We start from the raw sequence: 16,746 nt of genomic DNA on the forward strand, positions 1-16,746 counted from the left end.
TTCACCTGAATAAATGAAGTATCGTACTGTTAAGGTACATCAGACTGGGCTAAATTGGGCCAAAGCGGGTTTGTGCTTCTTTGTGGGGATTTTTTGTTTGCATTCGGCCACTAATTGGGCTGTGTCTGAATGGGTTCTGTGCGTGCATGTGAGTGTGCCTGTGAAGCACAGAAGGCCAATGAGGGCGGAATAGACAGTTTAATGCCTCCGCTGAGGAAAAGGGTTCAAGGACAGATCGCTCACTCCCTTTATCACACTTTCTCTCTCGCTCCGTCTCTGTCCTTTGCTACTTTCTCTCCTCCCTCCTTCACTCAGTTTTCTCTTCCTGTGGGATATTTAGCAATCCATTCACTGCGCTCCATTAGGAGGCTCCACCCTGCCCTGCATACTCAGTCACACACACACACACACACACACACACCCACAGAAACTCCAATTAGTGGCTAAACCACAGACTAAGAGCAATTAGAGCAGGTAGAAATCCTCTAAGCTCTGGTGCCTTCACCCTATTTGAAAGTGTATAAGTCTGTGTGTGTCTGTGTGTGACTGTATGTTTGAATCTGTGTTTATCCCCGTTTGTGTGCTGGTCTGTGTCCACTCCAATTAGATGTGTGTCAACCTGGCAACACAGTCTTGCAGCTTTACCTGGCTGTAGGACACTGATGCCAAGTGGGTTGGAAGTGCGATTGGCCACTCTGCTCCAGCTGTTGTCGTAGTTCCTCCTCCACAGGACTGCAGTGCAACGATATTTGCCCGCCTCACGGCGCCCGGCCCGGGTCACAGACAGCCAGAAATTGGTGTGGGAGTGGGAGCGGTCCACGGTGGTGCGGGTGCCCAATCCCAGCAGTTGCTCCCCCCACTGCAGCGTGCCTTCGCGCGTGAAAGTCACCAGTTCTTTGAACTCTCCTTCAGCCTCGCCATCGATTTCTGTTCCAGCTGGCTTAAAGTGCCAGGTGACGGAAGTGGGGACGCGTGGGTTATGGCGGGGCTTGACCAGGCACAGGAGATCAAAGGAGTCTCCGAAGGTTATGGATGGTGTGCGCGATGAGGCCGACACCGAGAAGGAGGACTCTAGATGATGGAAGAAGAGGGGAAAGAAAGTTAGGCTGGCACACAGTCAAATGGGCTTTTTATCTGACTAATGATAAATCTTTACATAATAAAGTTTAAAAAGTAATCACATTCTGGAAAGAGTTTTTGTTTCAGCATAGGTACCAGGAGGAAGAAAGTCCACTGCTGAATAAGACCATACTTATCTAAGAGTTCACAGATAAAGCATTTCTCAGTCTCCAAGTATTCTCCAGCATCATTACAGGTGTCAAAAGACAGCTGTGTGTGCGCGTGAGTGTGAATTTGTAAGCTTGACTGTGAGAGAGCGCCTCAAAATTAACGGTGATGCAACAAAGAAAACCCAGGGGGGAGATTTCCTCTAAGCGCCGATGTTCGATCTACGCTCAACTGCTTGCCAAGTCTAAACTATCCTCATTAAGCTAAAAACAATCTCCCAACTCCTTATATTACTGCCAACAGACACCTACACTGGAAAACAAGAGTGATCAGAGAGGGAGAGAGAAAAGAGATAGGCTGGGTGAAACAAATAAACAATAATAATAATAAAAAAAAAAACAATCCCTTTTCTCTCTGGCCCTGCTGCACCTATTTCAGGGCACTCATTGAATGTGACTGATTGCACTTGAAAATGAGAAAGATGGTCATACACAGATACAACACCAACAACAACAAAAAAAAGCGTGAGGTGGAATGAAAACATGTTGATGAAGTCTGACTTTTGCCAGATCGGATAATTCGTTTCCTTGAGACTTTGCGCATTCTCCATTATGTTCTTGTCGACAGCATCGTTGCTTTCTCTCCGTCCCTCACCCTCTCCTGTCCTCTGACAGTCATCATCCTCAGCGTCCTTCAGGATGTAATCAATGGCTTTCTGTCCAGACTTGGCTACAGCTGGGACAGCCGCCTGGGGCCATAATTCTCTAACAGACAATAACTCTCCCCTCTCACTCCATCTCTCATCGCCTGGCAACCCTCTTCCATTTTCCCCTCACAGTCTGTCTGCCTCAGTGACAGAAAAAAGGATTTCACGCTGATCCATTTTTTTCCCCATACAACTCTCTTTTTGTGTGTGAATAAACATTGTGTTTCTTTCCATTACCGTACAAAGTGTGCTTGATTGTTTGGAACACCGTGTGTGTGAATATGTACCCTCCACTGTCATTTGTCTGCTTATGTGTGCCACCTGAAACACCATAAGGGCCCCTAATGCCAGTCAACTAAATAAGTCCCAGAGGACATCCACTTGCTATTCTCAGTAGGTCTTGTCAGGAAGCAAAGGGAATTGTGAATAAGGATGATATAGAATACGGTATGGGCACAGTGGCCGCATGAAATTTCACCCACCACACTGTCAGTCACTGCTTTTACAAGCAGTAATCAATCCTGTGTTTGTTGTTGTCGGAGGCTGGGTGGGACAAACCCTGCTTTTGATGCAAGTTTTGAATGTCCAGTATATGTCCAATGATATACCCCTTGTCTCAATCGGAAAATGCTACTATTGGCCTTTTAAGCTCAGGAACAGAAGTGTAAGATTTTCTTTTTCTTTTTAAATCAAATGCTCCATTCACATGGTAGGTTTAGGTCCAATAAACATGCTTTTGGAAGCTAAAGTGAGGAAAAACACAGGCCAAAACAAATCAGACATAACACACGTATTGACCGTCATGCTATCATGCCTATTTAGAAAGCCAAGCATGGAGGAGAAGAGGGTTGTCGAGAAGTGCAACTGAAGAAAGATGAACATCTTTGGACTTCCTTTTTTCGGATTTGCATAATATGTCCCTTGTTCCTCAAACAAATGTTTCTGTTGTTGCCCAAACTTAAGAAATGGCCACTTAAAAACTGACATCTCCTCTCTGCAGCACCACTGTCTGCTGCTGTAGGGAGCTAATCCGTTAGTTGTGTGTCTATGTGTGTGTGCATGCTGCACCCGGTGCTCCTGCCCTGCCAGCGCCTCACTGCTCTGCTCCAGTGGCTTCCTCCGCCTGTACTGAGGATGTTCAGCTTAAGTCAGCAATGACAGAGGAGACCCACAGACTGTGAAACACATTTCCACTGCATTTCCATTCTAATAATTCTGGCTAATCCAAGTGTGTGTGTGCGCACGTGTGGGTCTATCATGGGTGTCATGGAAGCACTGCTCTTGACATGAGGCAGGTGGTGTGAGAGTGTGTGTCATAATAGCTCTAGCCCCTAAGCAGTACATGAATAAAACATGCTTTATTCTACCATGTGGACTCCATGTTTTTCCTGAGCCATTTGTCAGTCTTTAGCAAATCACAAAACCCATGTGTGTCCCTTTGATTCTGTGTACAGACATGCTGGAATTGTCAGGGCATTTACATGCCTCACTGACTTGTAGATATTAGAATACAGATCAGATTAGGATGACATTGCTCACCGACAGTTGTGACATTGACCATCTTGGTGTCGGATCTTTCTTCACTCTTCTCCCAGTTTAGCTCAGATTCAGAGCCGGTGTGAAGCCACTCAGTGGCTGAGCAGCGGTACAGGCCCCTGTCCCCAGGTAAGGCGTTGTGTATGGAAAGAGAGAATGTGTCAGCTCGCACCTTCTCCACGCGTATCTCCCCATAACTGGCACGCTCTCTGTAGCTGGGGCTATGCCATATTGTGCCGTCCCGATCAATGGAAGCCACTTCCTTGGTCAGTGAAGCTGTTTTGCTGTCTGTCCACTGCCAGACAACAGACACGGGGCCCGTGGTAGCGTGGACTGTGCAGGTCAGCTGGATCACGTCACCCTCTAGGACCACTGAGGAGTTACTGGACAAGAACACTGTGATGTTGCTCTCTGAGTGGGAAGAGAAAATACAGAGATAGACAGTGAGTTGGTTGTGATGCAGAGAGAAAGCTGACTGAGAAAATATCCACACGCCCATTTACATAAATAATAATACTAATAAGCTGGAGGGGGAGGCTGGGGAGAAGAAGTCTGCGCTTCTCTGCTTGGGCTGCTGCCCCTGTGACCTGCCCCCAATAAGCAAAATAAAATGGATGCGATGGATGGATTACTAAATTCAGAACTCTGCAAAAGTCTATCCAGCATGGCTCGCAGTGTTTTTCAATAAGTTCATGTCTTAACAGACTTAAAATGTGACATCTTCAGGTCTCTAACTGTGGTTTTTTAAACTGTGGGCTGTCACAGGGCCATTCTGACGAAAGAGCTGCACTTCTGTCACATCAGACCAGAGAAAAGTTTTCTTCAGCCTTTTCATCAGAGTCTGTTTGTCAGGTCAAATTCCAAGTGGGCTCTAATACATCGAGTCACAACAGTTTATCTGCCTACTTAATGTTGTGTAGCTCCCCCACTGTGTTGCTAAAGGTGCTTCATATTGAGGCCATTAATGTTAAGGCTCAAAGTTTGTTCATCTTATTACAAAGCAGAATGTCATTAACTTCACTGATCAGTGGTACTATTGTTGTGGCTGATCAGCATCCTTTAACTCATGAGTGGCCTTTGAACAACAAGGACTGTCAAGGTCAGTCATAGAGGGGCTACGTCCAAATCATGGTAAATATTTTATTGAAGAAAACAGACTTAAAGTGATTTTTTTTATTATAATTATTTCTATTATAGTGAATTATTCATACAGAAATACAAACTCTAACTCTCCTACAATAGCTTAGAATTAAGAACACTTATGTCTAACAAACAAACGCGAAAAGGAGAAAAAAAATGAAAGAATGTATCAGTAGAATTTATTTTTGATGTATTTTTCTCAATATGCACTTTTTTTCTGAGTCATTTCCAGTAAAAATGTTTTCTTGCAGACTATTAAAACTGTTTTGTCCATGATGGAAATCTAAAATTATTCTGATTTCATTAACACCAACAAACGAAACAACATTTTAATGATCAATCTGTTGAAAGATAAAAAAAAAAAAAAAAGAAGCATATATATTTAACCACACTTTGCTGTGATGCAAAACAGCTTAAGCCAGATGCCTGGTCGTTGTTTTTCTCTTCAAACTGCAAGTTTAGTGTTTGGTTCAGGTTCTGTGCTGTGAATATTTTCAAGATGGATTGAACGTGTGCACAAGTAACGAGACTCCTGTTTGGTGTTCGTCTTTATCACAGAGGAAAGTTGCCAAATGCAGTTAAGTGCTGCCAAACATGCAGAGCATTGGAGCAGCTTGTGTGAGTGTGCGTGTGTGTGCTTATAGGTGCTCTTTCACAGTCAACTGCAAATGGATTGCTGAGAAGTTCAAACTTGATTTTCTGGGCTTCAAAGTCAGAAAACTCGCTCTGAGAGCGCAGTTGTGTTTGCTCAGTTTTTCAACAAAAAGTGCAACGGGCAATGCAGCGCTACAGATCTGCTCCATCATCGATTGACAGCAAGTGACTCGGGTTTCCTTCTAACATCTGTGTTTCCCACAGGGCCAGATTGGCTTTAAAAGCTCTTGCATGTTTCATCATCACATGGCCCTACCCCTGAAGCTGCCCCTACCACAGTGAACTGGTATTTCGCACCAAAATTCAAACTCACAGAGCCATTTTTCATCCACGAGCTCTTTGGCATCTTTCCCTTTGCTTTCCATAAACTCAACTTGAAACATCTTTCCAGCACTTTCCCTTCATTTAACCATGACGCTTCTGTGTGATAGGGCATGCCTTCATGTCCAGACATCATCTCTTAAACCGTTGGTTCATGTAATGATAAATGTTGGTGTTACTGGGCTAATTCCATGTTCCACTTTCAGGGTTTTACCACACAACACTTACTGGTGTATAAGGCAGTTATAAACTGTGACTTCACCAGTGCGTCTTCTCCCACACAGCTGTCCACTAAGCCACTCTTTTCACCACATATCGCAGGCGGTCCATCTGTTGTCATTCCTTTGGCGCTCCCCCAAAGCAGCTTCATTTAAGTTACGCACTTCGATTACTTCTTCAAATATGTCTTTTCCCTTAGTTGTGCCATTGCATTGATTTAATTCCCAACAGTTCCCCTGGAGTCAGCTCGACGCGTGAAGATCGAGAGCTGGGCAGTATCAACCATGTCACAGGAAGGGAATTTGCAGCGAAGTCTTCTCCTTTTTCCATCAGCTGTTTTTGCAGATTGGTGGCAACCTCACAAAGACAATCGGTAACAGTATTCCGAGTACTTAAAATGCTTACTTTTTGTCTGGGATTGCACACTTTAAATATGCACCACTTTAAAAATTCCTCCTCACTTTGTCACCAGGCTGATTTGGCCATTGCTTCTGCCACAATAAAACTGGCTTTAACAACAGCCTCTCTTTGAAATGTTGCTTCTGTGAACACAGTCTGCCATGACACCAAACTTCTTTTCATCTCTTCTGCCTTCTGAAGATTCTGCTGTTTGTCCTGGCGTTTTGTTTCATAGTGTCATCTTGTGCTATATTCTTCAATTATGGTCACATCGGCTCCGCACACAAGACAAAGAGGTTTACCCTTTCATGTTAGCGATCAGTTACTCTGCCTCCCACTTCTCTTGAAAGCTGCCGGGCCCTTTTGATCTTTTTTTTGTTTTGTTTTGTTTTTAATTTCGACTGGAAAAGACTGGTTGATCATGAGGCTAACAAGTATATCAAATCAAGACGTGTGAGGGGTAGCTGGCACTAGTTTCAATTGACACGCTAATGCGCCAGCCATTCCAGTGCAATCAAACCAACTTGGTGTATACATACTTCTGTTTTGTAAAGCACTTTGTGAGTTTTGTTCTTGAAAAGTGCTATATAGTAAACCTTACTTACTTACATACCAACTGATAAGATTTTTAAGACTGATACCAAAACCAAGACTTATATTTGTAGATTTAAAAAAACGGATTTCCCCAATATTTTTATTTTTATTTTTAGACTTTTAAATGCACAGAAAGCTTTTTGAAAGAGAAAATGATCAGAGCTGTGAAACCAAACTTAAAAAAATTGTGTGTAAATGATCAGTCTTCATTCTGGAAAAATTAATATAAATAAATAAATGTAAATAAAATTAAATAGTTTTACTTCACATTTGTGCAAGGATTGAACCACACATTTGTGAGTCTTCATAAATTACTGTACACATTTGTAAATCGTTACACTTGTGGATCATAGCATATGCATTTTTAGGCATATTTCTCTCCATAGATTTTACTCCCATGCCAGAATTTTACTGCAATCTCTACACTTGTGTAAAGTAGAGGTTTTTCAAAACATTTTCATCTTTTTTCCACTAGTGCAGCGCTGGGTCCAAACCTGGAACCAGTTCCATACTGAAAAAAACAGACTGGGGCTGGTCATTGTTTTTAGTGGGAACGTAGCCTGTGGTTTCTGTCTGCTATATTTTTCCTTGTATGAAAATTACTGTATAATTTATGTTTAGTTCCCAATCCTGATAAAATATTGGCTGCTTATAAAACACAGATCAATGCTATGACTGCACCAGCACAGTCACCGTGCTCATAGAAAACTAGATGATGGAAAATAATGACGTGTAAGTGTCGATTAGGGCAAAATGTCCACGATATCAATTAAAGATGAAATACACAAAAAGCCCCCCAAAAAGAAAACAAGAGAAAAAAAAAAGGAAAAGTGATCGGATCTAGATACTATATTTGATACGGATTTTAGGACACAGGAACTCATCCAAAAGCGTAACTCCTTCTCAAACTGAATCCAAGAGATAGCTAGAATAACTCTGTCTGTGTCAAACAATTCAGAGAGCAGAGGTGGCCATGGGCAATAAATCAAATTGCTGAGCTTTTCCCTGGAGTGCAACACTGTAAAAGTGCTGTGTGCGTCTGTTTGCATGCTTATGAGTGTGTATGGAAGCATGTGTCAGGGTAAGATAGTGCAGTTTTGTAACTGGCCCCAGGCACATCAGAGTGACAGCCACAGTAGACACACTGATAAGTTTTGTGTGTGTGTGTGGGTTGAGATTCTCTTCCTGAACCTTGTGAAGCTTGTTCACCAAGTCCTTAATACGCACAGGAAAGAAGGTTCAGATCACAGGGCTCAGTGGCACTTCAGAGGAGAAGGATAAAAGTCTTTACTGACTCTTCTGCTCTGTTTTTCTGCTTTATCTAGACTCCTATCACTTCAGCATCCATCAAACATCACGGAGCTCTGGTTGACCCATAAGCTCTCCTCCCCTCTGCGGAGCTAGTGCTGCTGTCTCGTGGGGGGTGCGGCTTAAGAATTCTCACATTTTTTTTTCCTTCCCTTAGGCCAAGCTCTGCTGCCTCCCTCTCAGCTCACCGGCCCTCCTAATAAGCATGAGTCCTCTGTGAATATGAAATGAATTCAATTCTTATTTCTATCAGATTCACATTAAAAAAGGGAAAATGCTTCATCCTTTACTTTTGTCTTTCATTTGAACAGCTCATAGTTTTCTTACACAGCTAAGAATAGACTGTAACATGTAGATATATCTGCCTGCCTACCCTTAAAAATCTCTTGGTCTAGTCAACGTTCCTTTCCCTGTTATTTAATTTTTTCAATTTTTACCCACCGGCTCCTTCTCCTTTGTGCTGAACAGAATGCATTTTTCTCTCCAATCCCAAAGAGCCCCAACTCTCTTTCCCTACCTTATCACCTGTCCCTTCCATCTTTATGATAGAGATTCAGTCTGGCAAGTGAGCTCTCCCTCCCTCTCTCAGTGCAAAGGTAAACTCCATCCATCAACATTCATTTGTCATGAGTGTTTACCCCTGTTTTTCCTTCGCTGTAACCTCTGCCTGCCGCTAAATCATCAACTATAAACCCCTGTCGCAACCCATTAACAGCTTCCCCCCCCAATTCCACAAATTAAAGTGATGAAGCACATCTTCAAACTTTGTGTCTGTGCCTGAATGTAAGAGAAAGGAGGCATAAGGAAAGTCTGCATACGACACACACGCTCCCCGAACACTACTGCTGTGTTTCATGAAAGTTCTCCACCAATAACCATGCCCATTATCTTGTGTAAACCCTATAAACATCCTTTATATGGCATTAGGGCCTTTTGTTGGAAAAACAAACCTTCCATACAGAGATATTCCCAAGAGACTGCTGCAGGCTCTGGGCCATTGTTTTGGGGTGATTTAACAGGGGCTGCAGAACGGTCAGAATAAGGTAGCATCGGCTGCTTGAGCAGAGATACTACTTTGTGGCCATTATGTTTTATTATGCTGGTATCAGTTGGCTGGCTCCATGCACTGTTCTAGTCCTCAGAGGCATGGTAGCACAGAGAGACAAGGGAAGGCAGCATCAGACACAGATGCTATGAGTGTGTAGAAGAAAAAACACCAGAAGTGATTTGGGAACAAGGTTTTAAAGGTTTAACTGTATATTTGTATCAATCAGCTGCAAGGCTGACATCACCCCATTGGCTAGCCCTGCTTAACCCAGCTGAGGAGGTTTGCCCCCAGCAGAACACATTAATTTAGCCTAGGGAGCCACTTAGAGGGCCCTGGAGAGCTAGATGCCATTCTCTGCTTCTTTTCTTTCTCCACACTTTCATTTCATGGCTGTTAGCTCAGCCTCCTTCACTCAGGACTCTTCTGCTCTCCATTATCCTACTATAGTGTTACCCACCCTCCCCATCTCCCCCACTAAGCCAAGGAAATGGGAAGGACCATAATGCTGCATTACCAATCCTTAGCAATCCACTCAAACAGAAAATAAATCAGGAATAAGAGTAGCATTATCCCATTCCCTCTTACTCACAGCTAACAATAGAACCTCTGCAGCTATCCGTTATAGCCACCCTTAGAAGGACAGGACACGGGGGTGGGGTGGCAGAGAAACGCAGCAGAGGATCACAGCACGATATTACATGTGGACTAAGTGAAGATAAAACAGCCATTATCAAAATGTCATCATTCTTAGTGAACTTGACAACTAAGGACAGGACGGCCACACAACTGGCTTCAGTGAACAGATTATTACTCACTCAGTGCCTGGACTGTGATCTGGACATTGCGGGATCTCTTGCTGCGGTCGATGAAGTCACCCGTGGGCGTCTTCTCCCGCTCTGTTACGCGGCAGATATACTTGCCGGCATCTTCAGGGCGCAAGTGCTGCAGCTTGAGCAGGTGCACGTTGACGCTCTCTTTGCGCACAGTCATTTGACCGGCGGCCTCCCGGGCGACATAATCGGGGCCCAGATTAGGCACGGCACTGGGGCCCACCACGGCCACCGGTGAGCTGCTGAAGACCCACGACACCGAGAAGAAACGCTCGGGGACATTCTGCGCCTCAATGGTGCAGCGAAGCTCCAGCGGCTCACCGGCCGTGAAGGACCGTCGCTCCGTGCTCACCTGGATGCTGAAATCCCGGTCTGAAAGAAAGGAAAACAAATGAAAACAACAAGGTTAAAGGCTAATAAATGCACGGAGATTTCAATTAAAGCTGCTCGAAACCGAAGCGCACAGTGCTGCTTCATTTTCTTGGTAAGCTGAACATGCATTACCCAAGAGAAAGGGGTTAAGAAGACTGAGCAGTGGGTGGTAGAGGTGGGGTTTGATGTATTCAGGAAAGCCATGGGGCAATAACATGGCATCAGCTCGTGCAGAGAAAAAGAATATAAATTAGAGATGGTTGAGGTCACTCGGTGGGATAGTGGCATAACAGACAGGCCTGCTCTCTCCTCTCTAGTTTTCACCTCTGCAATTAGGAAAAAAACCCCACTTCTAATTAAAATTCTCGTTAGCTGTTTGAAACAGTCAGGCACGCTTTTGCTTTCCTGCATGATCTAAAACCACAGAGCAGAATAAACACTGGTAGGGCCCCCTACCTGGCCAAATCATGCTTGTTGTCTCTGCATGTGCAATTGCATTTGTGTCTGTTTGTTATATTAATGTTCAGATCCTGAGTTCTGTACGTATCGGAGACAGCTGCAAAACATCTCAGTGAGTTGGTAGCCCCAAGCAGTAATTACAAAGACTTTAAAGTGAATTGTGTGGAAAAGGTCAAAGCCTGCCCCTAGTATGGAGCTAGTTACGCAGAGATAATTATGATGAGAGGTAAGAGAATATTGTTGACACATACAGATCTGGTAGAAGATCATCTTAAAGAGCCAACACATATTCATGTTGGGGTGTAATTTAAAAAAAAAGAAGAAAAAAAAGAAGTAAATGCTAAGCACAAGCAGCCAAAGTGAGGAGGAGAGGAGGAAGGAAAAAAACCTGCAGTGATGAGCAATGTTTGCAGAAAAATAAGAGGGTATGTGAAAGAAGGGAACAAGGGAGGAGATGAGTGGAAAGACCAAAAAAGATAGGTATGGTGGGAAAAAAAAGGGGGGGGGGGGGGAGTGAAGGGTACATTAAGATTCTGTCTGTTGCTCATCTCTCTGATGCCGGCAGTGGGTGATTAGCTAGTGATGGGGCTGTCTTGAGATCCACTCCATCTTTTATAATAGGAGTCTAATGGAGAAGCTGCTCCCTCTCCTTTCTAAATTTCCCTGGCTCTCTGTCAAATATGCACTTGGACAGGTGGAACGTCACATACACCAGTTCAGCCTTAAGGCGTGCAAGTGGCTCCTTCGTCATGCAATAAGCACGTGGAAAGAAAACCAAAATGAATTTATGCATTACACTGAAGTTTGAGCAGTTACATTCATAGCTCGCACAACGCAACTGCTTTATTCTCTTTGTCACGCAACAACCCTGCATCCATTATAGATTATAGGGAAGACAGAGAGTAACAAAGGATGTTTAGAGATGAGCTCTTTGTGCCCTTTGTCTCCTCACTAAAGTAGCAGGAGCTCATCTGACAAACCTGCTTTACATCGGAGTTCTCACTCTCCTTCTCATCCACGCACGACTATCTGGGGCACCATCAAGTTGCATTGGTCCAGAGCGGATCTGATGCTTAATGGAGAAAAGCAAAATGACTCCTCTTTGAAGTGATTTACTGGCATGAGACATTCGCCACTGCGTGCTTTCTTGGTAACTGAGCTAATGTCAAAGCAGTTTATCACCCATCTCTTTGGCCCTTTCTTGGAAGCATACAAAGGGATACTTTATGTATGTGGAACGCAGGACAATGAATGTGATGGGCTCGAGTCGGGTGAGAAGCTATAAGGACATGTAATGAGATATTAAGCTGCCTTTTTTTCTCATCTTTTTGGTCTAGAGGTTGGCTGCCTATTAAATAATTATCATATGAGCCCACTCAACACATTCTTTGTTTCCACACACTTGCACATCACGCAAACCTTGTTATTGCTACCCCCGCAGTACCTCCCTAAGATGGAAACTCCCATAATGCTTTCCGCTTTCCATAGGTCTCTTCCTTTACATTTGGCAGAAGCATTAAAAGAAAGCTGTCTCTCTCATAGCAATGCATTCTAGCCCAATTAACACCGGACAAACTGTTGGCAGGAAGTGGCTGAAAAACACATTCTGCCTTCTGAACCATGGGCCACATGTTGCTGGGGAAGCTGCTTATGTGGAAGCCATAGGTCTCCTGTGTCAAACACCCACGCTATTTGGAGCTGGTTACATTTTTCTTGGATGTGCTTGTAATGTTGCCCATCAAACAGACACAAATACAAAAGTAGGGAATCTGCGGAGGTTTAGTTAAGCCCTTTTTAGAAAGCTAATGAGCTTAGCCGGAGATACTGATCAGCAATCAGTGAAACCCGGCCCACATGCATGAGTGTGTGCCACTCAAGAGGACAGAGGGGACTGACACTAACCAATATCTATACCCTGCCCACCACCCCTCCTTTTCTTTCCCACAGAATACGATCCCTTTGGCCTATCTCTGAGGCGCAGAGAGAAAGGGAATTAGGGTTCACAAGGTTAGTGGTTCAAACCCCAGTTCCTCATGTCGGTGTTTCTAAAGCCTCTGTTCCACTAGTACCAACTCTGCCAGGCTCACCTCTGTTTTAGGGTGTTCCATTGGATGATAGTACCTGGTAACAGGTACCTTTTTTAATATCCACTTGGCTGGGGTTCCAAACGACCTGTGTCGAGCCCACCAACGTTGCGGTGGTACTCACTTGTAATGGAAAATGACTGAAACAGAGTAGAGTTGAGCCGAGTAGAAGCTAATGGAGAAGAAGTATAACGGTCTTGTTGGACGGCAGCTTTATCCACTGATAAATGGTTCAGTGAGAGAGCTGAATGATAGTTGCACTGTGTATGCAAAGGTAATTTTTTTTTTTTTAAAGCAGTCCATTTACAATTCACTCACCAGTGGGCTGAATACGGAGCTGAGTCTTGTCGCTCTGCTTGCGGGTCATAGCAAACCAGCTTCCATCTGGGTCCTGAATCCACTCAGCAGCCTGGCAGTAGAGCAGCCCCTGGTCGACTGGCTGCAGCTTGTGAATGGTCAGCCTGTAGGCTGTAGCGCCAGTTTTATCCAGCCTGAGGTCCCCCGCTGCCATTCTCTGCCGATACGGCCCCCCAGAGCGCAAAACGAAGTCTCTTGACAATGTGACTAACTCCTGAGGCGGGGCGGTTGGGTCCTCTGGGGACCTTAAGTACCAGCCTACTGACAAGTGAGTGTGCTGCACTGTGGTCCGAGACACCTCGCAGGTAAGCTGTAGCGTGTCGCCTTCCACTTTGGACAAAGTCTGGGCCGGAGCTGTTACTGTCAAAGAGTCAGCAATAACTGAAAAACAAATAGAAGAACAGGGGCAATTATTACTTAGCGTGTATAATGGTAATTATTCTGTAATTACTCAGTTTTAGAATAGCATCATCTGCTTCCTTAAATAATATATGAACCCTTTACCTCTGTGAAAAAAAAAAGACCTTAAAGAATAGAAAGCTGATTAAAAAGGAAAACCAAATACACCCAAAAAAGCATTTTGGGGGGTTTTCAGCTATTATACATGTGATAAAGTCCATTCCACTGTTAGCTATTAATTTTATGCACTGTGAGAAAAGGTGTAAATGCAGCCTTGCTTTTTTCCCTGAGGTGACTGCCCTCCATTTCCTCTTCCATATATGACTTTCACATGTTACTGTGTGGTGATGGTATTTTCTCCATCTCACACAGACAGAATCCTCCAGAGACCCCTCTGGCACTTCTTTCAGACCGATTATATCCCATATGGCTGGCTACAGAAAACATAATAAAATGTCATCTTACAGTGTCTCACTAAACTTTTGGAACATTTGGATCACGCATAGTAAATATACAAAACAGCAAGACCGAAATTTACTGTAATAAATTCAGCCCAACCCCTTCTATCTACAATACAACTGAGAATAAAAAGGATGGGATCCAAGCCAGATGGTTGAGAACAGAAGAGATCAGAGAGAGGGGGGGTGCAAGGAAGCAGAAGATACATCAAAATGTGATAATTTCAGAAAGGAAGATGGAGTGACTCTACACACCGACAGAAATAAACATGTATAGCCTTTAAAAGGGAACCTGAAATAGCTAAAGAGGTATTTTTAGATAGGTACCAGAGCAAAACTTTATGTATGTGTGTCAGGAAGACTGAAATAGAGACAGCATTAGATCTGAGCTTCCAAAACTAAATCCATTACAGACGAGCAAAAACACCAAAAGGCAATAAGGTCAGTCATAGGGGGTGGGGGCGGATCATGCTAGAAATAAAGGTTACTGGACAAAATTTAATTGGGTAAATAATTCACACAGAGGATTCTGCGCTTTGCCATGCAGGGACTGTGACCACTTCTTAAAAGCCAGAAAATTGAAGTGCATTGTGTTTGGCTATTCACGCTCCTAAGGGAATGTCACTGTGAAGATTACAATTCAGCATGTTTGAGTCTGCCTCTGCGCAGTAACTTGCTGCGTCTAAGTGTAGATGCGTGGGAAAGAAAAGCTTTACTCTTGCATTATTTTGAATGTATGCAAGTAGAGGCCACTGTGGTGATGTCTGTCATTTGCTTTTAAAAAAGAAAGAGATATCAGAGGGACAAAAGTGCATAGAACCAAAGAGGATTTTGAGAGAGACTCAATATATGGTTATCCAGAGTTTAACAAAGCACTCAAAGAAAAAGAAAACAATGAGATAGTAATGGCACAAAAATACGGAAAGTAATCAGGTGGGCCACAATCTGATAAGACACTGCCTCCTGAAAATGGATTAAGTAAAGATGTATAAAATGTCCAGACGAGAATAAACAGTTTCTGCATTTTTGTGTCTTACAAAAACACAGACAAGGTCTGATTCAAGGTAATTTGGAAGTTCACTAGAGGTCATATTGAGTGCTCGAAAAACCACCTAGCAGCAAGGGATGCAAATGGGAGCCTTGGGCAGGAATAAAGCTATCCTGCTGATGTATTTGTTTGTTTCTTGCAATAATACAATAACTGACATGGGAATCTTACTGAGCCTGGATTAGTGTTTATATTCAAATACTTTATTTGTAACAGTTTCAGAAACAGAGCAATTAGTGGTAATGATGGTAACTGCTGGGAAATAATTGTTAAATATTATCAGTTATGAACTTCCGCAGAATCACTCTGGTGTGATCTTATGGGACTCTTCTAAAATTTGTGTTGTTTGAATGATGGATTCTCAAAGATGAAATTAAAATATAAATTAGTAGCTGATTATACATTTTGGAGTTGGTTAGTTAATTTGGACATCAGTTTCATAATCCAATGCAAGTTACTCCTGTAATATTAATAATATCTAATAATATTAATAATATATAATATCTCTTCTTTGCTCTGTGGTGTTTTCAATACACAAAAGTTCTGCACTTCAAACACTGGTTGTAGCAAAGTCCTCTCACTCTGACACTCCTGTCAACAATGAGTGAACAGCAACCTCACACACAACACACCTACGCTACAACCTGGCATTGCCATAGCAACTCTCCCACATGGTGCTGAGGGCCTGTGAGAACAGTCATTAGTTACTATAACAACCGCACCCACCAACACAATCCTGAAATCGACTTGCATTCTTTCTGTAGACACACTAATGGACGGTGAAAGCAGTTAGCTGCTTCCTCCTGTCGGATGGCCCGTTTATTGTGGGCATATTTAATATTTTTGACCTCATCTCAAGGCATCTGAGCCATGCAATCGGAGCCCTACACCAGATATGTCGGGAGGACAGAACAAATAAGATAACACCAGCCAATCTCAGCCTTTCCAGCAGTCGGGCTGAAGTTGTACACCGGGATCATCCAATAGTACCACTGACCTCAATCTGCAAAGGATTAGGAACAGCGTGAGATGGCATTCTCTGGCATACATGCAAAAAACAAAACAAAAAAAATAAATAGAAAAACGTGCATGCACACATGCACACACACTTCTGAGGACTTATTTTACCTGTTCGGTCCTTAACTGCAAACATTACAAGAGCCTTTAGAAATGAATCTAAGGACATTCTGTGTTTTTTTCTTGAAGATCACACAGCTCAGAAGCAGAATTTGTGGTAGCCGAAGCCCAGCGCTTGGGCAAATAACTCGTTTTATTGAAGAAAAATATTGACTTCTTTTCACTTCAGAAGTTAAAGGCCTCAGTTGTTGTCTGAGCTGTTATAACATCAATACCCACACTTTTGGACCAGGCAAAGTATTTTCATCACAATGAACACAGGCACTGCAGTTCATTTAAGGGTGTCTAGTTTAGTTTTGTGATATTGTCTTTATTTTATTGATTTTTTAAAATGTTTTGCCAACAATAAAATAGTACAGTCTCAGCTTTTGGGATAAATAACAGTATTTCTTAAAAAATGAAATAAAATACACATTAATATACATATACATACAAATACACACTACTATA

General features: G+C 43.1%; 1 protein-coding gene across 1 annotated transcript in view; it reads right to left on the reverse strand.

Annotated features, from left to right (window-relative positions):
• igsf3 (immunoglobulin superfamily, member 3) overlaps positions 1-16,746 on the reverse strand; it is an 80,030-nt gene that overhangs the window by 17,623 nt on the left and 45,661 nt on the right. Inside the window, exons 3-6 of the mRNA XM_004557868.4 lie at positions 13,216-13,635; positions 9,968-10,354; positions 3,473-3,880; positions 646-1,071 (exon numbers count right to left, since the gene is read on the reverse strand). Coding sequence (XP_004557925.3) covers positions 646-1,071; positions 3,473-3,880; positions 9,968-10,354; positions 13,216-13,635 — 1,641 coding nt within the window. The remainder of the gene's footprint in view (positions 1-645; positions 1,072-3,472; positions 3,881-9,967; positions 10,355-13,215; positions 13,636-16,746) is intronic.

The sequence above is a fragment of the Maylandia zebra genome, linkage group LG16 (genome assembly GCF_041146795.1).
Source record: "Maylandia zebra isolate NMK-2024a linkage group LG16, Mzebra_GT3a, whole genome shotgun sequence".
Taxonomy (NCBI): domain Eukaryota; kingdom Metazoa; phylum Chordata; class Actinopteri; order Cichliformes; family Cichlidae; genus Maylandia; species Maylandia zebra.